Raw genomic sequence first — 25,113 nt, 5'->3', positions numbered from 1 at the left:
GTTTACACAGTGAAAACACGAAAGAGAGAGAGCACTACTTACCAGCTTTCCTCCATGGCTTTCTCTCCAAATACTCATCATTAGTGGCCAGTACTGGGATTCCTGGTATACTGTCAAATCCATCCATGTCTATTTCCATTCCAGTATCAACTGTAAAACATTTAACAGGAAACTTCACAATCCTAAACGTATTCGCCAAGAATCTAATTTTGAAAGATCATTATCTGTTCATTTTAATAAGGCCATGGGACATTTATTTTTTTTTTTTAGCATAAAGACATTATTAAACTGAGCTGTAGTAATGAAGGCAGTTCTCTCAGTGAAGAGGTCAATTAATGGTGGAGGTTTTAGGAATATGCAAAAGTCCACTTCTTAAGGTCAAATAGTTCCAGGCTGTCTCAAGATTCAAATTTACAAGAAACTGTATTATGAGGAGGCTAACCATGTGTTTCTTCACTTTTTTTTTTAACAACAGAGCAAAAGACTGAACTGTGCATTTTTGGAGACTGAATGCTTTATTGAATCAGTTATGAAATTTAAAGGCGCCCCCGGTCTTTCTGTCTTTGTGCTCTTGTGTTGCATTGTGTGACATCTTGTGTTCTCGGACATCCATAGAAGGTTTGCCAGAACACATACTTACTAACTGCATGTGTCTCCCCTTCAGTATTAATTTTCAGATGCACAGGAGTGTGCTCAGAGCTGCAAGAAAAAAAAGAGGCACGTGCGTTATCCACACGGCTATCTCCATCATCATGACAATAACTTGAACAGTGAGAAACACTGCTGTCTGGCTTGAGCGCTGATAACTTAATTTGGCACCTCCACATACAAGATTAATAAATTACAAAAAACAACGGAAATATCTCAAAGCTACATTCTGACAGAATTGGTTCCTGACAAATAATGTACATTCATATGATGCCCAGCAGGCAAACAAACTTAATAAAAAAGCAGAAAAAAAAATCATTATTTTGTTAGAGGATGGATAGTAAACAGTTACGCTCTTGTATGCATGGCTGCATGGTTACACAAAAAGCATTGTATTCATCAGCACTGTCACTGTCTTCATCATCTTGGACAGCTTTCAAATTACCCTATAAAACAAAGGAAGCACTTCCAAACAATCGTAATGTTTATAAAACACAATTTCCATTTTGGCAGGTGCTACAACAAAAATATACAATGATGTATACAATACATGAAATGATAACTGGAGATAAGTTTCTGCAGTGAGTGCAGCTATTTTTAGTTGAGTGCTTCATTCAGGCTGCTCTTATCAGGAACAGTCAGAGGGTAAGTGCCCACTGTCACAGATTCTTTAGAGAGACACTTTGTAAGCATACCTTTATATTGCAGAGATGTTGGAAAAGGCTGATTGTGGCTAAAATTAACTTTACTCTTCAAATACAGTTGTCAACAACTGTCCAACTTTTGTTTGCATTCTTGCAGTGGGTCAGTCTAACCATCAGACATCAGGGCTTTAAGTCAACAAACAACAAAGACACTAAACCGTTATCCTTTAATGTGTGCATTCAATTTAAGTCACAAAAAGGTTAAAGTCACACAAAAAAAACAAAACTGTTGTTGAAGCTTTGGTGTATGTTACAGTAACTTACTGTAATTGGCAGGTTATGCTACATTTACTCTGAGGCAAAGAGTCTAGAGAATGCAGACCTCAGATATCGTCAGTGCTCCAGTTGTGTGATTGCTTGCATCCACATTTCCCAGCTCACAAATAAACACTGCTCGCCTGGCAGCAGATTTAATGAGCATCAAAATACTTCTTAATGTTCCACATGACTGGCTGCACATTTCTGGCAGCACACAGGGTGCTGTCACACACGTATCGTGCAGCTGTAATGATCACTGTCATTATTGTACTGTGAAAAGTGTATTATATCTGAATGCTTCATTACTGTAATGCAGTTGGCTCTAACTGGAAATGAGCATGCTACCACAGTTCATTTTGATTTTGTTCACCACTCACTGTCATTAATGGCCTGTAGGACACCAATACACATACCTGGATGGGATTTTAGCGTTTCCTTTTTCCTCCCGGTCTCTGCTATCTGTGGTGTGCATGTCATAAATCACAAACACACAGGGAAAATTTAAATTGCTTAATTTGTACATTTAGCTTTGGCGTGGTGTGCTACATTCTCTGTGACACCACCCAGTAAAGCACACTCAGTTTATTAGGTCCACCAAGCTAAAACTAATGTGGCCTAATACAACAGTCCTGCAATAAATCCTCCCTCCCAGTTCTAATGTTATATAGAGAGGTGTTTCTTCTATTTAGCCTAGCCTCATTAATTTAAAAGGAGTGGACAAAATAATAGAAACACCTGTTTGTGTAAACTGCAGCCTCCAAAATCGCCATAAAGATGAACCAACACCTTTCTAAAACACAAACTGAACATTATAACCGTCATGAAGGTAGGATATATATATATAGATATATATATAACTGTATTAGACTGCTTTAGTTTTAGCTATATATCATTAGCTGTGATTTGTTTATTATTTATGCCAAATACGCAGTGGTTGGTCTATTTAAACTTACAATGATGTATTTTTATCCCACATTCAGCTTCTTTGGAGTCCGAATCAGAAGACATTTTAAAAGAGAAAATTTAATTTCAAACTTCAACTTTAGCCCGGAACTCAGCGCCAGTTGCTGTCTGGAGGCTGCGTGTTGCCACAGCAACGAAACAACGCCTGGGTGACGTTTTTATGCTGCGACGTGTGATTTGCCACGTCACCTTTAAGAGACTCGGGCGTTTGTTTTGTTGGAGCTACTTTTGAAGTAGCTGATTTTTTTTTCTGATGTGTGTTTGATTTCGCTGCATTTAGCCAACACCGACAATTGACAAAATGCTGACGACGGAGGATTTTATCCGCTTCCCGCTCCAGATGTGGGAGAAAGTGCTGTCGAAGGTGAAGAAAGCTGTTGTTTTTATGGATGACAAGTGCGCAGAGGCTCTCCACTGGAGCGGAGGTGCTGCTGCTTTACTGGAGGCAGGAGCCAGAAATTTGAAGCAGTTTTCAAGCTTCGAAGCCTGTGGCGCCAACGAACCGAAAGCCGTGTTTGTGGTGAGCACTTTGCTGAAGGGCAGAACAGTCGACATCATCAAAGACATCATATCCCTCAGTCACTTCCAGTACTGTGTGGTCTTCACCACCGTCTCTCACTCCGTGCACCTGCTCGCCAATCATGTCACGGCAGAAATGGAAGGAAACCCCGTATTTGAGCAGTTTGAAGAGAAGCTGTGCGAGTGGATGGGAAACATGAACTACACGGCTGAAGTCATGCATGTCCCAGTGGTCTTCGCGCCTGTGTCCCAGCACTTACTCCTCACACCCACGTTTGCACACCTGTTCCCCCTGCTTTCACCTGACCTGGAGACAATAAATGCAAAACGGCCAGAGAAGAAGAAATTTGGAAGCCTGATTGATGTGGACATGCACTCTCTCCCTGCTGAACTGCAGATTGAAATCAAATCCTTGACGTCGGCGTTAAACGCACTGTTTGAGGCCACAGGTACCAGGGAGGAGAGCTTTGCTGTGGGCCCCATGAGCCGGATCATAGCAGGGGAACTAGCCAGCCACCCTCAAGCAAAAACTCGGAGGAAAACATCCCCTAATAAAGCATCGATCATTTTTGTGGACCGAACACTGGATCTCACAGGTGAAATCCTTATTCTGTGTCCCATCATTCTGCATGCCCCAGAACCCTTGTAAACACATTACAACCTGTCTAGGCTTAATTTACAGTAATCATAATAGAAACTGCAAAACCGTCTTTAAAATTCTCATGTCTCGATTTTCAGGAGCTGTTGGTCACCATGGCGACAATCTGGCAGAAAAGATTCTGACCGTGCTCAAACCCTTACCTGGTCATGTGACAGATGTACAGGTGGATATGCTGGAGCTCACCAGTCTACAGCGCACCCCTCACTCCCAGAACACCTTGGCCCCCGGCTGTCTCGCACACAACCAGTGAGTGCATCTCATATCTCATCTCATATCGTGCATCTCACCGTGATCGGACACATGATATATGGTCAGATTGCAAAAGTTAAGGTCAAGCCTTTTGTTTCCCAGATATGATCTCCTGGAGCAGTAATACCCAGTAATAATTACACTCACAATTACATACATTTTTTTTCTGTGCATTTATTGATCATTTCAAATTAAATTCCCCTTCAGTGAGAAAAATCGCATTTCTGAGTTGTTGTGCTCAAAGAACTGCAGGTCCCATTAGGACTCACCAAGCTCATTAAATGTGCTGCTGTAGTTTCTGCTACTGATAAGCATTCTGTCCTAGAAAGTCTGCCTTCCTGTGGCTGATTTTATGTGCAGTGGACTATGTGCACACCGCTTTGCAGACAACAGTCTCTTTCTTGATATAAAGTCTTATTCAGAAAGTGCCATTTGAGTAGTCTGTGACAGGCTTGTCTGAATAATTTGATTGTACATTCTTTTCATATATATTTTCTAAAGATGCATCTGGGCACATAATGTGTCCTGGAGTCGTCAGGTGTTTCAGGTCTTTCAATAATCAGACACCCTCACCAGACCTGAGGTTGATCAAACCCTGGCCTGTGTCCAGGTAGCACTATCTCTCTCACAGCTCTCATGGGTGAGATTAAAAGAAGATCCAGAAGGTTCTGGGTTCAAATATCCCAACGGGCTTGGGTCTTTCTGCATTGTCTCTGCATGTTGTCCCTGTGGCTGTGTGTGTTTCCTCAGGATGCTCTGGTTTATTCCCAAATTCCCAGGGCAGGTAGGTTAGGTTAACTGGAGTATCCAGTTTGCCTCTAGGTGTGAATGTGAGTGTGAACGATTGTCTGTCTGTATGTCTTATGGTTAATGTTAAGTCCAAAATGATGAGTTTAGTTACAGAAGAACACAACTAATATTTAGTTGCCCACCTTCCCGTGGAATGTTTATCCTCTCCAGATGGGGTTCATTCTTGTCCATTGACTTGGAATGGGGTTTGATAGCATTTCATCAAATCTGATTCCAGTTTCAGATTCTCTTGTCAAATCCAAATCCTTTCAAATCCCTTATTAAATATTTTTAGGTAGTTTGTTTGGCGGAGAATGAAGACAGCTTAGTTAAAATATGTACTGTTATTATTTCCCTCAGCATCATACCTAAACCAGAGATCAGCAAAAATCAACATATCCAAGTACTGAGCTTGAGCTTAAGTAGTGAGCTTGGATCCAAAATCAAACTAATTGACCCCATTTCTACCACTGACATGACCACAATATACGTTTTTACATACTTTTTCGCACCTCGCCCAACACACTTATGCACAAAGACACACTTCCCACCCAGAACCACCCCCCACTGAGTGGGTTGAGTGCCACATGACCAGCATTAAGTGCCAGTAGTTCAGTGGAGCCTGCCTCTCGTCTTGGCTGTGCAGATGCACGTGTTAGGCGCCTGCGGTGGTGCTGTTGTACATGGCAGGGATTAGTCCTACATCATGTGTTCCTCTCCCACTTTGCCCCTTCATGTGGTCGCAGGAGGAAAAGACTTTGACTGAGCAGAAGAGTTTTGTGGCTGGAGCTGTCATGCAGCGTGTCTGCCCGCTTTGAGTTCACCAACAGGCTTTACACTGAGTGCAGCAGGGAGCTCTCTGAGCTAGGTGGGAGGTTCTGTTGTAATGGAACCAGGCCTGGCTCTGTCTAGTTAGTGCTGTTTGGTCAGTGTGTGCTGTAGCAGATAATATGAGCACAGCAGGGACAGGTTGCACCGACCCTCGAATGCAGGGCTCAAGTATGCAGCACATCAACCAGATACCTGTAATACACCCACAAATGCATATCTGATGTAGCTATAACTGTTGTCAGTGTCTTGATTACACAATCACAGCTTACATTATATGCCCATTGCTGCAGTAACAAGTTTATCCTCTCACACTGTCTCTGTGTAAGAAAGAGGTTCCCACAGTAATGTTTGCAATCACTGTTCCAGATCTTTCCACCAAATATGGCCAGTGTCCCAGTTTCAGCCAAAAACACCTTATCTTAGAACATTAAGATGGCCGAGTCCGATACCGTGCACAGCTTCTGGCAGGTGCTGAGACACAAACAGATAGATGAAGAAGTGTAATAAGTAATGCGGTGGGCGCTGTGTTTGTATGGAGTACATGTCTAATCGGGGCCAGCGGGATCAGCGGGAGTGTTATTGCCTGTGCTATCTCTGAGCAGATGGCCCAGTTGAGCCTTATCACAGATGTTTAGGAGATTGAAGTGCTGCCGAGGCACAGCAAGAAAGAAGCCAAGAGTTCCCACTTTATTTTACTGACTTTAAATGCACAGCTCACCATGGACAGAGCTAATGTCAGTCTAATATGTTCAAGACAGCTTCTGTATGTTGTTCGAGGTGTAGTTTCCTCTACAAAATATACAAAAGCACACATTTCTAAAAGGGACTGTTTTCTTTGCATGATATGAACTGTGCAAAACTCTAGACCCTGTTGGCTCCATGTGGTTTGATTGTCTATATAATAAGTCCCCTCCTACTGGATGTTTATACGCCTATGATTTGTTGAGCTATTTTTAGGCCAAACCCACAGTGTGTTTTGATTGGTTTTGTTGTGTAGACCAGCTCAAGCCTTTAAATATTAGGTGCGGACCTAATTTGGACCTTTTGTATGATATTTCCTTCGGTAATTCCAGGATATTTTTATAGATCACTGTGTCTTAAACATTCTGTGGGTGGTTGTTGACTCTAGCTCTCCCGGCAAGACCCCACACTTACTTCGCAATTACTGTTGTATTGTATTTCATAACCTGGTGTGAATTTTCCTTATCCTACAACCTGACTTTCACGCTGTGGTTTTAGTAATCATGCCAGAGAGAAAGCATACTTTGTGTGAGCGTGCACACGAACACATACACACTTTGCCTGTGCAGGTTTTTGGTTACTCCACTCTTGTACTCTGCATTCTTTTTTTTACAGCCATAATATAGTGCCAGGATGCACAGTTTGCTGTATAAAGAAGGATGTTGAGTGAAAGTGGCAGTGGAAGTGTTGTTTTGTGCGGCTGTGTGTGTGTGTGTTTGTGGTCGGGTACCTTCCAGCCCAGTCTGTGTAATTTGCTGTGCTTGGCTGCGCAGCCCTTTTGATCCTGAGTAGGACTTATGAACCCCATTGGCAGAGGGCACGAAGTTTCCCTCAGTCTCAGACTGAACCCTGCACCCCCATCATCTGGCTGCCTTGGACCTTGATCCTGCGGTGGGGAGTGTGTGCATGTGGGCAGAACCGAGTACGGGTGGCCAAGGTGCTCTGGGTCTGCCTCAGGAGCTGCTGAGCTTGAGCCAGGCAGAGTAACCAACCGCACCCTGCCATGAGAAAACACTGCGAGGCTGCCATCCCCTCAAATCTGCCCAGCAGATCCTGCATGCGCGCCACCAGGAAGGAGGGAAAACACCTATTTCTGTCCCAGCTGGGAAATATGAGCATGAATAAAAAACCATGCACGCTTATTTGAGTTCAGGCCGTATGGGAAAAGTAACAAAAAAAAAAAAGCAGAGATAGTAGAGTGTGGAGAGGAGAGCGCAAATGACAGACAGCTGAAAACAGCCAGCCCTGTTTTTACCCAACCAACAATGAAGAAGGGGGTATGGAAACTGGCCACGTTCTTTCTATGGTGGCTCCTTATAGGTTAGAGATTGTTTTGCCACTCTATACTTAGACGGTGAACATGGGCACCAACAGTTGAATGAAGATAAAGTCTTTCAAGTGATTTATAGGCTAAACAACAACCCTACATTATTTACAGTATAGTATGAGTTCCCATATAGGCCTGCCTGTTCATTGTGTTTTTAGGATTGGATGGTTTGTTTAAACAGGGGCACAAGCTCTGTTGAACAGCGGTACACAGGATATTGATTCTGGCCAAACACGGGATTCTCGACATCATATCTGGATATTAATTCATTCATTCTTACAGTAACTGGTTTCTGTGCATCTGTGGAAAATGGCTTGGAGGGCTTATACAGTGTGTGTGTGTGTGTCTGTGTGTGTGTGTCTGTGTCTGTGTGTGTGTGTGTCTGTGTCTGTGTCTGTGTCTGTGTGTCTGTGTCACAGTTTAATGTGGGAGCCTTCTCTGATCATATTGAGCCATATCTGTCTAAACATTTGTCACAGAGTTTATAACATAACCTATTCTGTCTTGTACGTCGTCTTCTGCTCTGTCATTTGATTTTCACTACAGCAGCGTAGACATAGAAAAGAGTGTGTGGGCATTTATTCAGTAAGAAGATAAAACATCCCCAAAGACGGCACTTTACATCCGCCAGCCTCGCTCCTTCAAAGAGCCCCTACTGCTGGCTTGCTTTTGAAATGGTAAAGTGGCCAAGACACATGAGGGGAGGAAGAGTTTCCTGTATTACCCCCAAACTCCCCCACCCCTCCATTTTTTTGGAATGGCTGGTATTATTGCACATTTATATTCCACAAACGCAGCCAACATCAGATTTGATCTATTTTTCTTATTATCTTATTATTTGTTAATTTGAAGTTTCTCCAAGCCTTCACTGTATTAATGATACATATACTTTTACTTAACACACTTTTAGTGTGATTTAAAGGAGATTTTCCACTGTTGTAATTAAAGTTGTTGTTAACAACATGTTCTTTCATTCAAAAGCTAAACAGTACAACTTGTTCTACTATTTTATTTTACTGATGTAGAAGGATACATGGAGTCCTCACTGAACAATCTCTGGCCAATGAGAGCTGTTGTTACGTCTGCGTTAGTGTGTTTTTATTGTGTATCTCCTCTCCTCACTTCCTGCAGAACTCCTCTTAAATCTGCTGGGTCATTTGTCCCTCTTGCCAGGACACACAGATAGTCAAGGCCAGGTCTGGTTTTGGTCCACTCCTCCCTTTCCCTCTCGTGTCATGTCCGGTGTTACACTGGGATGTTTACAGGAAACCATCAGTGTTTTTTGCCCCATTAACACACGCACAATAAATTAAGCCACTGAGGACATTGCACAATTCTGTTGTATCTGTTACATGTAGGCCTGTTGGAAAGTGCACTGATTATCTGAATCATCTGCGCTGGGAAATAAATTATAGGCTGGATTTGCAGTCTGCTAAGTGTGAAGTTTTGATACTCCTGAGGGCATTGAGGTGGCATTAAAATGCACTTTAAAGTTCTGTAGTTTGTGAATGTGACAAACACCGAGAAGTGGTGTCAAATAATTATGAGCTCTGATTTGTAATCTGAAATTTCCCAGCTGTCCAAGTGCTCGGATATAAAGACGGTCAGATAAACAGGGTGAGGGTTTGCTTTTCTTTCCTGCATCCATATTTATGGAGGCTGGACAGTAAAATGACAATGTTCAAAGTAATTTTTAATACAAAATTGAGCCTGAAGGTATAAAGGTTTGGGGTGCAATAATAAGATTATGAAAAGTGAGGAGAGCATGCCCCCGCCATCCCCAGTGGAAATGACACCCTGGTATCTAGCTGTGCAGATAGGTTTCATTTTATCGCCTGGCATTGTAATATATTTATTTATGAGATTTCTGCCACCACTCAATACAATGGAATATGATTTAATTTCATTTGAGGTGCTCAAAGCTTTCAAAAATTACTTTTAAAAATCTTAGCAGCAACATACCTTCTCAGAAACAATATCCTGGTTGGCTCTTTATAATACTCAGACCTCGGAGTTTTATTGGAACTGCTTTCTTGACTCGAAATATTCCCCATGAAAGCTGTCGACAGCATGCTAAGTGGATTATACCGAGAAACTGGGACGCTTTCTGGAAGGAGATTCTGTTGCTCAGTGCTTTGAGCATCACAAACAAAGTTACATTCACATCGGAAATCACAGACACACATCTCAAAAATCTGTGAAATAAAACCAAAACTGTGTGCACAGCTAGATACTGCTAGGAGTTAGTAAAGAAATATATATATAGTTATTTCTAACTTGAGTGAACAGAACCTTTAAGGACATTTTGCCACTCAACCTGGAGGCTTCATCAATCGTATAAATGGAGGATGACTCAATTCTGAATCATGTCATGAATGGTGGATTTTGCAGTGGGAGTCAGAGTAAAGAAATAAATAGTGAAATGTGTGTGTGTGTATTCACATGCTTTTTCAACCGAAGGATGAAGGGGCCACAGAAAAAGGAGGAAATTTAAGAAATCCTGAGTCAGAACGGTTGGAGCCATTCTTTTCTGCTGCTTCATACACTTCCAGGAACACTGTCCCCCTCCTCACCCCCACACTCATTAACAACTTGGACACGTCCAGAGGTATTTCATCACTTAAACAGGCACATGTGTGTTCGTTCTTTCACATGCTGCGCATCTCTTTCTTTAAGTTACAGTATTTGATGCTTAACTGCCTTTTAATGGCACAGCACTCATTACACATCCAGTGGAATTTAGTTTGTCCACAAACGCCCACACTCTCCAAACACACCCACTCAGCCCGTCCGAGCAAGCCAGAGAGGGCACGGACTATAGTGTACACAAGTCAAGTGCAAGAGTGCCCCCTTCAGTCTGTAGCCAAGCAGCCTTTTCAACAGAGAGAGCCAGACTGCACTTAACACTTACAGATGGCCAAGCACACGCACACCACAATCCCAGCCCCCCTCTTCCATGGTAGGGTTACTCAACAAGGTTCCTGGCTGGTTATGGACCCTGTCTCACACCCTGCCAGTATAAACCTCACCCCTCACCCCCTCAGCCCTGCTCGAACCCCCGCCCTCATCTGACCAAATGGCCCAGGGAAAGCGTCAGGGGAATGGGCCGGCAGTCAGGCTGTGTGGGCAGAGAGCCAAATGAGAACCATATTTCATCCACACTCTACCGAGGCCCGCCGTCTTCCAAGAACACACACGGATGCACAGGGTTGTGTGCAAACATATACAGATGCGTGCGTACACATCCTCGAACACAAACACACACATGGCTGCTCACATATGGGCTGGTCAAGTCACACTGTTGGTATGTCAGCCATGACGAGCATGTGGGACTTTTTGATTTGCGTAATTGTAGAAACACTTCAAGTGCATGGGAGTTTTTTTTTTTTCTGAAGGTTTAAGTGGTATGTTTTCCAAAAATGACACCATGTCACCATGTAGCTGCAGTGCACCACTTCTTATTCATATCTTAATCACAGTTTACTCAAACAAATTGACTGTAAGGAAATAACAGATTTATTTTCTTGTTTCTTGATTTTTTTTTTTTTTTTTTTTAATGTATCTGTATTAGACTCTTGTCCTGGGGCAGTTGAGTTGTGTTTGCCGGTCTTTGTTTCTGGTTCTAGTGTGAAGATGGCGGCTGTCCCACTGTGAGCCCCTCTCCTCCCCATCTAGCCCCAGCCCAAGGTCTGGAACAGATTACATCTGATATTAAACACATGGCAGCAGTTAGAAAGCAGAAAAGGCGAGAGAAGAAAAAAGTTTAAAAAAAGGAAAAAAAAAAAAAAAAAGAAAAACAAAGTGGATTTGTCAACGAGCTCTGTCCTACCTTCCCTCCCTCTGTCCTTAGCCCCTTTTCCCTCTTTGTCTCCTTCTCTCTTGAGATTCTGGTCACTCCTGAGAGTACGCAAAACAGCATGTCTGCTTGTCAGTCTAGCTGTCAACGGCAGAGACAGAGATGTAGACTGCTGTTGTCCTTTTATCCAACCAACAAAGTGTCAGTGCCTTTAACAGGGCAAGAAATTTCAAAAGAAAACCGATGGAGACAGAGATGTAAAATATGATCATAGCTTGAATTCAGACTCGGGGAACATTTTTATAAGAAAAAACGTCACTTTCTGCAAAGTTAATGATGGTGAAGGTCCCCGGTGACACTCTTTTTGATTCTTTCATGGAAAGACTTGAAGCTGTTTCCACTGCTCGTGGCAGATGGTAATAGTCTTACACACATGCCTTGTCTTCAGTCTCCCATTAGAGATGTGGATCGCAGTGTTTCATAACCTAGTGGATAATGAGACAAGGGACTGAGATGGTATCAGGAGGAGCCTTGGTCTCCAGACTCTTGCTGTTCCACTCATGTAAGGACAGCGCCGAGCACAGGAATGTTGGCACACAGACGTCTAAGGTGGACCGAGAACATTCCTTATGTTCCTGCCGCTAATTTTTTCCTGTGAGGGATCCCACAGGGGAGTCACCCCTCCCTGACCAGCAGGCTCTCCATCACTGAGATGAGCACTCAATCACGTCCATATTGTCCTTTTGTGTTTATATTCCGAGGCCTGCATGCTCTGGGCAGACAGCAAGAATAGCAACAGTTGTTTTGCTCACCACACAACTTCTACAGCAGTGTTGTTTTTTTTTTGTCCCCTCGCACTGACCTTTTTGATTGTTCTACCTATCAGGTCGCCTGCAGCACAGTCTCTGTGGGAGGCCATGCTGACTAGTAAACACAAAGAGGGGGTGATGGAGGTCCGAAGGCAACTGGTGGAAGCAGCCAGTAAGGAGAAGCTGCCAATCAAGATGAGCATGGGTAAGATGTAGCAAAGTCCACACCTTGTTTCCCATTCATTAAAACACAAATTCACACAAAAATATAGAAATTAAAAATGAAGCATCATGGGTAAAACTTATTCTCCTTAGAGCGAAGTGCGTGAGTGTTGTTGTGTTTTAGTGCGGAACCATAGCGCCTCCTACTGAGATCCACGGTCTCTGCTGTGTATTTGCCCATGTGGCCACAGAGGAAATCTGAACCACATGTTGGCTCTATGACAGACACACACACACACATACACACACACACACGCTCCCTCGCACACACGCTGCTTTTGAAAACTTTTGTTGTCTGTTAATGAAGCAAATGGGGCTGCAGCGAGCGATTAAAATATGTGTAGGCACGCAAAAATAAAGCCATTACATGCACAAGTATACAGGGCCCTCATGCACGTTGACCTTCATGCTACCCTCTCGCTCACATAGGTGATGTATGTACTACACTTGCACAAACAGACACACACACAGGGCTAATTTGCAGGTTAGCATCTGGCAAAACGGGGAGGGTTAGAAGGGAGGGGCAGTGTGGTCCCTCAGCTCCTATAATCTAAGAGGTAAAGAAGGTCTTGTCTCTCTTAACAAGCAGGTTGTAATATGTTGGAGGTCACACACACACATACACACATGCATATACACACACCTCACTCACTCTGTCTGGAAACTCCGAATACACGGTGGTTTCCTTTCACACTTTTGTGCCAAACAGCCGCGCTTCTGATTCTGGGCGGCTGCTTGATCGTGGGTTTATTAAGACAAATGCACAACAACCAGAGGTCAAGCTGCTGAAACAGAAAAAGCAAAGAGATGGTAGAGACAGCAAAAGTGAGAAAGTATGAAGAAGGTGTAGCGCTAAAGCTGCTCCCGCCTGCTGACTGTCTGTTGACTTAATGTCTTTGCTGAGAGAGAGAGAAAAAGAGAGAAGTGGGGAGAGAGGGGGCACTGTCAAACTCCTCACACACTGAACCTTTATACCCCACTGGCAGAGGACCAGACTCCACGAAGCCCCATGAGCTCCCAGCACACCCCCACACAGTTCCCATCCTGCCCACCAGCACCACCAGCCGAGTTCTCAATCCATCATGCTCTGCTCGTATGAGACCAAACTAAACCCAGTAACACAAACGCTTAGCAGTAATACCTATCTGCTCTCTCAGTGCCCACTCTCTCTCTCTAGGAGAGTAGAATTTTCCACATCACGTTCTCACTGTGGTAGGTTTATGCAGATCAGTAGTGAAAATACTGTATCAGTGTACTACAGGCCCTGTATTCTCACATACACACTGACCCAACTTGGCTTCTTTTCATCTCAACAGGATAAAATCATCCTGAGAGAGACAGAGAAAATAATCCATTTCTCAGAGCCCGAGTATGACCCGTCAGGTTTCTCATAGCACAATGAGATGATGAAATTCCCGTGCTCTGTGTGTGTGTGTGTGTGTGCGTGTCTGTGTGTGTGTGTGTGTGTGTGTGTGTGTGTGTGTGTACAGATGTGATTGTGCAGAGTGGAGTGTTTATCTTTGGGTGTTTTTGCTCTTAGCAGGGAATTAGACAGACATCTTTGGTTTCATCATATGTAAACGTGCGTTTATCTGTCCATCTGCGTGTGTGTGTGTATGCATACATGCATGTGCGTCGCAGGGTCATACAGTTTGTGTGTATATCGTGAGCACTGACACCGCAGTGTAAATGAGATGTGTTGACAGGGCCTTTCTTCCTGTGGTGCAGTATGGACTTTTAAAGGCAGCGAGACTCAAGCAGACAATCGAGCCCATTCATTATGACAACAATTAGTGTAATTTCACAATAGTTTCAAATAAACATTCATATATATGTAATCTGTTCTCTCATGTGTTTTGATAAACTATTTTGAATATGATTTTTAGCCATGCTGGCATCGTGGCTCCATGGATGGCAACGTCAGAACAGTTGGTTGGTTGGGTCCTCCCACTTTGGTCCAGACTGAAATACTACTGGGCAACTATTGGATGGATTGCTTTGGTATTTGGTAGAAATATCCATGGTTCCCAGAGGATGTATCCTCATGGAAACCATGGTGAGCCCCTTGACTTTTCCTCTAGCACCATCATGCAATTCACATTAGTGGTTTTGACTGAAATGTCTCAGCGACTGTTGGATAGATTACCATGAAATACGGCTATATGTCCCCCTCAGGGTGAATTGTAATAACTTTTAGTGATTCTCTGACTTTTCATCTCATGTTATTGTCAGGTAAACATTTCATTTTGTCCAGCGGTTTGGTTTATGACCAAAGATCAGCAAAACGAATCACATTCACATCAGCCTCAGTCTCTTCTAAGCATCTGCCGGTTAGCGTTGTCATCGTGAGCATGTTAGCATGCTGACATTAGCATTTAGCTCAAAGCTATGTCGTACCTATATATCACATCGCAGAGCTGCAACCACGGCTGCAGACTCTTGCCACAAGCCTCATACATAGTATGTAGATTTCTCATTTCATTCCCCCGGTCACTTGCCTACATTTTTAACTGAAGAGGAACCACAGATAAAACCATTTCTACCACACAGATCCTGCCCTGTTGTACCCTTAGCTCTCCAGTCCTTTACAGTACAGTCTTGAAAGGGGCCCCAACATGCATCCACAAATAAGAGTTCCAGGACTTTCCTCCTCTTGGAGTGCATAAATAAAAATCTCTCTCAGCCTTCCTGTGTCCCCCATCCATGTAGAATTACTTATGAGGCTGTCCAGCTGCTGAGGCAGGCCACCACTCAGCTCCACGCTGACAGCAGACATCACTTAGCCTCTGAGTAACCCTGTGCACCTAGAATGCAAGTCATCTTCCAGTAACGGGATTAAATCATTGTTGGCCCCTGCCCCTTTTCGCATTGTTCAGGACTTTGATCACGGCGGAGCCTCAATTGCCACTTCTGCACATCAGGCTAAAATGGGCAGCAGCTTCAAACTATTTATAGCATGGGACTGAAAATGATTTGTTTTATGGCTGGTCCTGCAATAAATGCACCCAGAAGAACTCTAAAACAGCCAAAGGCTTCAGGTTTCTCCACCATCTTGATATTCAAAGACAGACAAAAACCGCAGCATTATATATTATATACCTTAGACCTTGGTCCCAAAGGCTCATGAAAAAAACTGACATGTAGACGTTGTGAGTCAAGGTAAGATTAACTGGAATAACACCGTATTTAATGCCCACCTGATCTAATCGACTGAAATCCATACTGTATTAGAAATAGTTTATGTACATTATACTTGACACAGGTAGTTTAAATATGCACACTAACAGCAAATTTGTCATTTTAAATCTATTTTTCTGATGTTTTCAAACAGCAGAAACTACATGTATCTTAAACAGTTTACTGGAAAATATAATTCTACTTCTACTGATATAGTTTTAGGCACACAGTGTATAATTTGTCCATTGGAAACAACTGTACATCAAAGGCTGACATGGAAAGTCACTTTAAGATAAAAGTGCAGTGTCTTCTTACATGTACACTCTTACTTTTTAGAGTCTAAAAATTACAACCTCTCCAGTCCTGCTTTTTACTGCAGAAACACCGTAGTCGTACCAGTGCTCAGCTGACAGATCTTCTCCCCGCGATTCATTTTGCATCTGGCAACAAGATGCCTGAGGAATCGCAGATCTGTTTCGAGGGACGTTCGGTAACATAGATAAGAGCTAACACTCGGCCCGGGCTGTTTGATTGTGTAATGGAGAGCAGGCTTTTGTGCGGCTTTCTTGTCTCAAGTTCTTTTTTCTGCTTTTTCCAGTGTCTTACATTTTCTCACTCAGTCTCATCTGATCTGCCTGAGCTGTAAGGTCTGATTACTTCTGGCCTACACTACCGTTCTCGTTGTCTATTCTCAGGTGAAATTATGCTTGGCTCTGGCATTGGACACATTTCCTGGTTCTGTGCTGAATTATGGTTGGCACATCAAGCTCAGCGAACCTTGGTTATACTGCCTGGATTTTTATGGCTGGATATGTTCACAATAGAGCTTTTCAGGATTTTGAATGTGTCTGGACTGAAGTTTGTTCTTTAAGAATACTTTAGTTTCAGTAAGAAACTTGATCCCCTTTCGTAGACATTCGTTCCATTTTGCCCGAAAATGCCGCACAACACATTGACTGTTTCAGTTCAGTTTAGAAAGTACGCTTCCCAACAGGCAGACTTGGAGAAATCTATTTTGCTGTTTACTTATCAGCTGCTGTGAAAATTAGTTTTTTGTCTCTAACGTCTGTGAATGATTCCCGTCAGTTTTCTCTCTGAAAATATTTCACATCTGTAGATTTTGTCATCCAGTTTAGCAGAGTTGAAGAAGCTGTGTTGTCTTTACATTTTAAGTGCCATGACTCCATATTGTATTTAGTATTCTGAAGCTTTCTGCTCCAATTTTCATCCTGCTTGTCTGTTTCTCTTCCAGTCATGTGTTTGGCCTCACTAAAGAAAACATTGGCCATGTAGTCCAACAGGAAATACTCCCACATCTGGTGCTGGTTCATAACATCAACATGAAGAAGTAGGCTTTATGGGGAGTTAATGTGTGCCCCCTCTCTATCCCAGCCCCTGACACAGCCCCTCGTACCTCCAGGCCACCGTGCGCACCCCCCCCCCCCCCCCAGTCCGTTACTCCGCTCTTCCTGTGTCTGTGTGAATCTTCGTGGGAGGGGCAGGGGGGGAGACAGAGTGTCCTAAACAGTGTGAGGAGTCCGGCCTCTCTCTGCTGCCTCTATAAATAATCAGCAAAAATCTCTGATTTACACTTATTAGTCACACTGAAGACGAGCTCTCGAGAGGTCTTATCAGTGTTATTGCACCTCTGCCATTTGCAGGCATGTTCAAGCACACAGACACACACAGACACAGACACACACACACACACACACACACAGACACACACACACACACAGACACACAGACACACACACACACACTCAGAGATGTTTAGTCACATACTGTGACTCATGTAAAGACTCTGACAGTAACTCCCCACCTGATCTTGCACATATAAAGAATATTGCTTCCTGACAGGCACCGACAGACACACACACACACCACGGCCCGTGCTTTCTCCCAGCATGTGGAGTTTTTGCTCATTAAGATAATATTATGGTCTGCTTTGGTATCAGTCATTCCCCTCTGCCCTAAGCTGAGTGTATGATTGTTATTAAAAAGGCTGTTATGCTTGGGAAAAGCTTGTCTATTTATTCTGTTTATTCTGTTGTGTTCTTCCCGTCAGGAGGAATAACTGTGTCTGTGAGTCCCCTGCAACCTTGTACGTTTTTATTAGTTTGTAACAGATGGCATACAAAAGACCATTAGCCCAACAGTCAGAGTACAATTGTGGATTATATATACTGTATAATGTGCGTTCGCCAGTATTGATTGATGACTTTGTGATGGCTCCAATTTTCTCGGAAGATTATAAGAGTATCTTCTTCCCTCCTCTCAGGCCGTGTGACCCCTGAGCAGCTGTGCTCCTACATTCAGCTGTTCCGGAGAAGTTGGGGGGCGCTAGAGAGTCACTGCGGGGTGCTCCAGCTGGGCCTGGCCACGGCCCAGATGCTCCGCCACCCCAGCCTTCCCCGCTGGGACTCCTGCCTGGCCTTCGAGCGGCTCCTGCTGCAGGTCCGTACACGTCTTACACAAACTTATTATCCATATGTGTTAGAGGCGATGAAAACTGAAAAGTCTCCTTTTAAAATGGGTTATCCAGCACTTGAAGATATGTGGTGATGGACAGAAACTTTTTGGAACTACAAAACAGTATTTCAGATGCACATAACTCCCTTTGTTTTAATATTAAGGAATGTAGATCAAATATCTAAAACATTGCACAGGTTATTTTTGAACTAAAGAAATGTCACACTGGCAGAATTAAGCAGGAATACAAAACATCCAGTGGAAATTTGTAATTAAGCTGCTGATTATTCGTTCACATCTTTCCCTTCTGTAAATATTTTACTGCCAGTGCTCTGCAGGTAAGTGGGTGCTTGTGGTTCACTAAACGGTGACCAGAATGTTGTGTTAAACTGACAGAGACAGGAAAAAGCGCAGATTCCTGTCCTTCATAAACAAGGTCAGTTGTGTTTGTAGGGAAAACATTCAGATCCAGTAAACAGTGCAAAAAACGCCAGATTTCCATCGTGTTATTTAGAGGAGGAAGGGCTCTAGTTTACGGGGGTGGACAGAGGCAGATGCACACGTGTGTTTGACTTCGGAAAGGCCAAAGGGCAAGTCTGATGGGGAGACAGAGACAGAGGGGAGGAGGGGGAGGTGGAGAATGAGAATAAATCAAAAGCCAGACCAGCCAGTCATCGAATGTTCACCTCTTACTTCATATCTTTACCTGTCATCCACAGGTATTGTACAAACTTTGTATCACCAAGGTAAACAGCTCCGTACTATGAGGTAACTAATACCGAAGCCATTTCCTCCGTCTCTTACCTTGGTATTTTCATTGAGTCTTTTCATATTCCTGAAGCTGTAAAGCAAGCAGTAGGACAGCAGAGTATTTAGGAACTTATTAAACTAAATCACGGAAAAATAAAACAAGCTCGCAGCAGTGCCCCATGCCTAATTGGAATTTGAAAACAACCTCATAAACTTTGGTCCTCAGCTGGGACCATCGCTGGTTTATTAAATGAAGGAATAGGACTTGGGGGCTTATAGTTCCAGGATCTATTTACTTCATGACTCCACTTTGATCCACTACCCGGTGGTTGTCTGCTATACCTGGATAATTCAAAGTACAACTTTCTCACCGCTATTTTTTTTTTTTTTTTTTTTGTTAGTTTCAGTCACAGAACGACAAGGTTGTTGAAGTGACTGTGTTCTCGGGTGGAAGAGGGTCTGGTTAAACTGGTGGTGACTGGTTTAATAACAGACTGTTGTTGTATTTAGCGTTGCAGTAGTATATATAGCACTTGGCCCAGGTTCAAAATGGCATTCTCCAAGAATCAAATCTCACAATCGGGCCTTGAGCACGATGTGAGAGTTGGTGTTTGTAATCAAAACGGGCCTGAGTTTTATTGAGGTATTAAAGGAAATGAGTTGTGTGTCCTCTGTGCCCCCTGTGTTTATTTAATTTCCATGCGAGGTTTTTGCTTTGGCTCAACATGGACAGAGAGAAGTTAATTACATTACAAAATGGCGGGGTGAAACGCCTTTCGGCTCTGCCTGGCGGTCGAGGCTGTGTTTGCTCTCTCTGAGTGTGTGAGGGCTGCTGTGGGTACGACTGGGCAGAGCTGGACGCTCCATCGCTAGTGGACAGTGTGAGTTCACTCAGGCCAGCTCGTCTGTGGTGCACTGAGGCCTTGGAGCGGGCAGTGACCGTACTGAGGCAAAGGGCCACTGAGTTCAGGGACGAGCCGCTTTGTCTGTATGAAGTGTGCGATAGCTACTTTGTGACCTAAACAACTTTTCCTGCGCTGCAACGTAATGTGTTACTCATGAAGTAATGACTGAATATGCTGTAACACGCTGATTTCCACAGCTACAACCTTTGCCATGAAGGCAATATACCTGTGAGCGTCTTGCAGCTGGGAGGTTAATAAGATAGGGGGCATAGATGTGGTTATGACATGTGATTAGTGTGATACAAGTGTTCATGCTGCTATCGGATTTATTACCTCCTCAGTATACTACTTATATTTATGTGAGATGGCTACATATCTTCTTGTCTGGCGCTGCCACCCTGCCTGCACCTACACCCCACCCCTGCTGCCCAGGGTCCTGGCTGTCTGGCATGTAACTGGGTTTTGGTCTGAATGGGACAGATTGAGCAGGCTTGGTCCAGCTCCAGCCCGCAGTTACAGAATGTGTATGCTAGACATGCACAGAGCTGGAGCGGCCAAGGCAAAACTCAACAGACTAACTCTTTCACCACTTCCCAGAACATCACAGGCGCACGACGCTACCCTCAGCGGCCCAGCCAGAGCCTCTGCCTCACCAAACCAAACATGTACACTGCTGCTGTACATCCCGCTCAAAGAGAGCTGAACATCGCAGATACATTTTTCCTAACGACAGCCTCTTTAAGGCCAGTATTGTCTTTGAGTGCGCCGCGCAGCGTACTGCTGATTAGCCTGTCACATCACTGAACATGGTCGCGATGACAGCAGTGCAGTAGAGAGGAGCTAACCTCTCTCACCCCAGCCTGTTGCTTTTCCCCGCCGGGATTACCAGGGCATGCTTCTGCAAACATTCAAGCTCCAAGTTATTACTGGTCACAGTGCTGCTCAGTAACAAAGCTGCGCTAGTCTGTATGTCCTCGTCTCCCATGGGTCTCACAAAGTGCCTGCCTGGTCCTTATCTCTGTCTCTGCTGTATATTTGCGTTTCAGTCTGAGATACTGTATACAGTGTAAAACTTAAGATAGAGCTATGAACCCAAACCCAATGCTCTGGCCTTCATTTTCAGTAGTGGAATTCCAAAGAAGGAAAAAAAAATATATATATATACACACACACACACATTCTGAAAACGTCAACATCCATCAGAATGGACTTGAATATGTCTGAGGGCAACCAATTAGAGGGCTTCACGGGTCTACTCAATTCTTCTTTATGGTTCTGGTAACTAAGACGCCACCATGGATCAGAACTGACCCTGTCCCATTTTTAAAAAAAATCTTTATAGGGCTTTGGTCAGTCCGTTCCATTGTCATGGGTCTCAGATCTAAATAACAATCTGCGTAATGCCCGATTGAGTCCAAGTTGACGCAGTACCAGCTCACATCATTTGCTGCACCATAGCCGTCACAGGAGAAAAATGTGTTTCGTGTGAGCGTTAATTGTCGAGCTCAAGAGAAATCACATGTAATACAAGGCTTTTCAACCAAGGCTGCTCCTTAATTGGTGGACCGCCATGCTGCTGCCAGTGCTGACAGGAACCACTGCAAATCAACAGTTTATGCTGCTGTGTCATGGATTTACTGTATGTCTTTGTGTCTCTGTGTGTCTCCATGTCTGTGTTGTAAATTAGGACATAGTTGGGTTGGAGCCTGGTGACCCACATACTGCATCACCCCCCCCACCCCCCAGTACAGTGTCAGTGTGTGCTGGGCTAAAGACTCATGACCCTTCACCTCTGTCCCTCGACCCCTCCTGGACATAAAGTGGCCTGTAGAGGTTCAAACCTGCTGGTCTGCAGTGTGTCAGGAGCCTGACAATAAAACTCATGTCACCTTCTGTTATGTAAAACAATGTGAAGGCACACCAATCCCCAGAATACTTAACATGCAGTTATATATAACATCTGGACTGTATCGTTTCTTTTGGTGACAGAGGGGGAGAATGTTGGTATTGGTCCCAAGTAACTTTCATCTTATCTGAGCTGCATGCCACAGACAGACAGGGGGCTTTAAGCTTGTAATTGGTCTTTCCCCAGGGTATGGAGCCTGTCCCCACATCCCAGACATTCCCCCTTTATTCTCCATCTCTGCTCTGTCCCTGCTGCTCCCACAGGGGGGGATTTTGCTGTGTTTTTCTGAAGATTGTAACAAAAGGGTGTGAATGACTCCGGGGCACTGCCCCGAGATGTCCAGCGCTGACCTCCTACACTTCCCCGCTGTTTAAAGGTCTCACATCTGGACTGACCTGGACTGACCGTCTCCCCATCCATCCACTTTCTGAACCACATTCTCCCTCATCCAACCCCTGTGTTTCCTCGCTGCAGTCTCCTCAACCCTGGAGCAACACTGATCCACTCACAGAATGAACCACAGGAGGTTCAGGATCAACTCCTGTCTGTCTCTTGACAAAGTGACCTCACTGTCTCTCTCCCACCGTCCTCTCTTCATCCTTTTTCTCTGGTGTACACTTTATATTGCGCTGCCTTTTAAATAGCCATGTTTACCCCGTGTCTCTGTTTTGTGTTCTCCAAAGATATGTCTCGCTATAGTATATACAGATGTGTGCTGTATAACATGAACTCCTGTGCTCCGCTAACGTCCACGTCTCTGTACTTTGAAGCATAACAAGCTTTCTAAAACTAGAGGAAAATGCAGTGTTGGAAAAAAAAGTTGAGTTTATCAGAAGAGTGAGTTATTTACCTATCTCTTCCTTCCTGTGTTTAGTCGGAGAGGATTACAGTGGGAGAGAGAAAAGCAGTGATGGAGTTCACTCCCAGGAAGACCCAGGAATAGCCCCCATGTCCAGCCCTCTTCCTCTCCCCCCCTCCCCCCCTCCTCTTCTCAGTGCCGGTACCCTGAGACGGCTGTGTTTACATTGTTCTGCGCGGCTCAGGCCTAATGTACTATCTGTTTAATAGGCAGAGAGAGGCCTGTTTATAGAGAGGGACCTTTTTAACAGAGGTGATGGGTTGGTAGGCCAGAGGGCAACACCAACTCATCTCACTTCCTGTTATCATTACCTCTCTTCTCTCAGACAGATACAGGTGCTTGGCTCGCTCCGCTCTCGGCATTACTTATCCTTAATCGCCTCGCCATCCTGCCGGCTGTGATTGCGCTCAATCTGTCTCCCCCTGGAAAATCAAGGAACACAAGAAGGCTCAATCAAGTTCCCTCATATTAAACCTCACTGACTCCACTTCTCAGCTCAGAAGTAATTTGCATGTGCTGCACTTTAAATGTTCTACTAAGCATCTTTCTACTACATCTATATCTCAGCCCACTGAACTGAAACTTTGTAGGAATTGCTTTGGTGTTAGTAGCTGTGGAATTATGGAGCTACGGTCCTCTGAATGTTGAAGTCGAGGGAGTAGCAGGATGGACTCAAAAGGGTTTAATACGTTAAACATTTTCTCTCTTACTTAAAGCGGCCTTTTTGTTTTGGCATTGTTCTGCAGCCAGTCAGAGTTGCATTCGCCGCATGTGTGCATCTGTGAAGATTTTTTGTACTGGTCTCTATTGTTTACTGCGGCTGTTAAGCTGTGGAGTCAAAACCCTTCACATCAGGAGGATTTTTCATGTGGCCAGGAGTTTTGTTTTGTTTTTTTTCTCTCACGAATGTGTGTTTTTGAGGGTTCTGCAGGAATTAAACTGAAGGTTTTTCACAGCCTCAGTCAAAGGTTTTTCTCACACTTGCTCAGACCGCACTTACAGAATGAAATGGTTGATCTTTCTTGGAGATCGTCCACGCTGCTCTCTCCACTTAAGCACACGTTTGGTATCTCAGATGTCTTGTACTGAGCTACATTGTCATCTTGGAGTGTTTGGGTGAGGTGGTCTAGGGAACACGATCAGAGGGGGCTCTTGGAGCGCACACTGACACTCCCCACCCCTGGTGAATCAGGTCAGTGTGGTCTGCTGACTTGGCCTCCTGGCGTCAGACTTCATTTGAGCATGCTCCAGCAAGACACCACAGACGGGGAAAAATCCCACAATGCACAGCATTCACCCTTGGATTGTTAACAAGGAAGGCTGTAGAAAAAGCTGACCAATAGGGAAGATGGCGGGGGTTTGCAAGAGACCCAACAATGACCCAGTGTCCTAGTCAGAGCTGGCCAACGAACCACTTCATACCTTTATACTCCTCGGACTGGCACAAAGCCCCTTCCTTCAGTTTTAATGTGTCACAGCTCACTGTTTATATCCCATTTTTATTCTACGAAGCACTGGATCTGAAACTATAGCCAGATGTGCTTGCAGCTAAGTGTGTGAGCGGCCATGTGTGCATGCATGCATTCATGCATGTGCATCCTTTAATGTGCTTATTCTGGTAACAGTGTCTCAACTTCCTGTTGTCACAAACAAGGCTCTGTGTTCCCTGTAGAAAAGCTCCACCTCAGGACAGATTAACTATCAGGTCATTTGTCACTACCTGCTGAGCACAGGCCAGAGAAGGTCACAGCCCACAGGACGTGTGTCTTTGTGTCTGTATGTCTGATCTGAACTGGAGACAGAGACACATTCCAGGGCCTTTGAGTGTCTTCTCTAGGTACTGATTGACCCCTTAAAGGCAGATTAAAGATTTTGGGGCAGATTGAAGATTTCATTGTGATTGATCAGTGAAGAGCGCTTCAGCGAGCAGTTACAGAAGAGAAAATCTGCTGCCAGCCCTCACAGATTTAGCATGTTTTCAGCGCTCCAGATGGACACATGACAGTCCGCTTTCTCTGCACTCGGTTGACTGATGATGAATGCTCAGCCTTGTGAGCCAGTGGACAGTGAACTCTCAGAATATACTTGGCCAGTTTCCTGCTGGCCTACACATTTAGGGACACAGTAGATTGGCAGTGCCCCCTACTGCCAAGGATGTGCAAAGACTTATTCTGTGGACAGAGACGAATGGGGTAAGGTAGGGGAAGTAGGAGTGACCCCCTTAGGTCGTGAATCAAAGGTGAGACAAGGACTCCTCTTTGCTGTAGCATGTAATTGTACCCATCTGAAACCCCAGTCTGCACCTCCTTCTCCACCCCTCCGTTCACCCGTGCCCACCCTTCAGACCACCTTGTCGCCCCAGGGATTCGACCAGTCACCCAGAGGGAGCCAGATTGACCAATCACCATGGTAACTAAGCAGGGAGGGTCAAACCAGGTCAATCAGAGACAGACTCTTGCCACCCTCGCTCTGTCATTAATTACCCGTACTTCCCTGGGGCACTACTCTATGTGTAACTACATCGCTC

The 25,113-nt window shown here is 44.3% G+C and overlaps 1 protein-coding gene across 1 annotated transcript in view; it reads left to right on the top strand.

The window, feature by feature from the left end:
* The first annotated feature begins 2,794 nt into the window (after positions 1-2,794).
* Positions 2,795-25,113, top strand: part of scfd2 (sec1 family domain containing 2) — a 78,996-nt gene continuing 56,677 nt past the window's right edge. Inside the window, exons 1-4 of the mRNA XM_041040633.1 lie at positions 2,795-3,688; positions 3,831-3,999; positions 12,373-12,500; positions 17,976-18,151. Of these exons, the coding sequence (XP_040896567.1) occupies positions 2,875-3,688; positions 3,831-3,999; positions 12,373-12,500; positions 17,976-18,151 (1,287 nt within the window). The 5' untranslated portion in view covers positions 2,795-2,874. The remainder of the gene's footprint in view (positions 3,689-3,830; positions 4,000-12,372; positions 12,501-17,975; positions 18,152-25,113) is intronic.

The sequence above is a fragment of the Toxotes jaculatrix genome, chromosome 6 (genome assembly GCF_017976425.1).
Source record: "Toxotes jaculatrix isolate fToxJac2 chromosome 6, fToxJac2.pri, whole genome shotgun sequence".
Classification (NCBI taxonomy): Eukaryota; Metazoa; Chordata; class Actinopteri; family Toxotidae; genus Toxotes; species Toxotes jaculatrix.
Note: the sequence above shows the minus strand (reverse complement) of the source record. Positions and strands in the feature narration are given on the sequence as shown.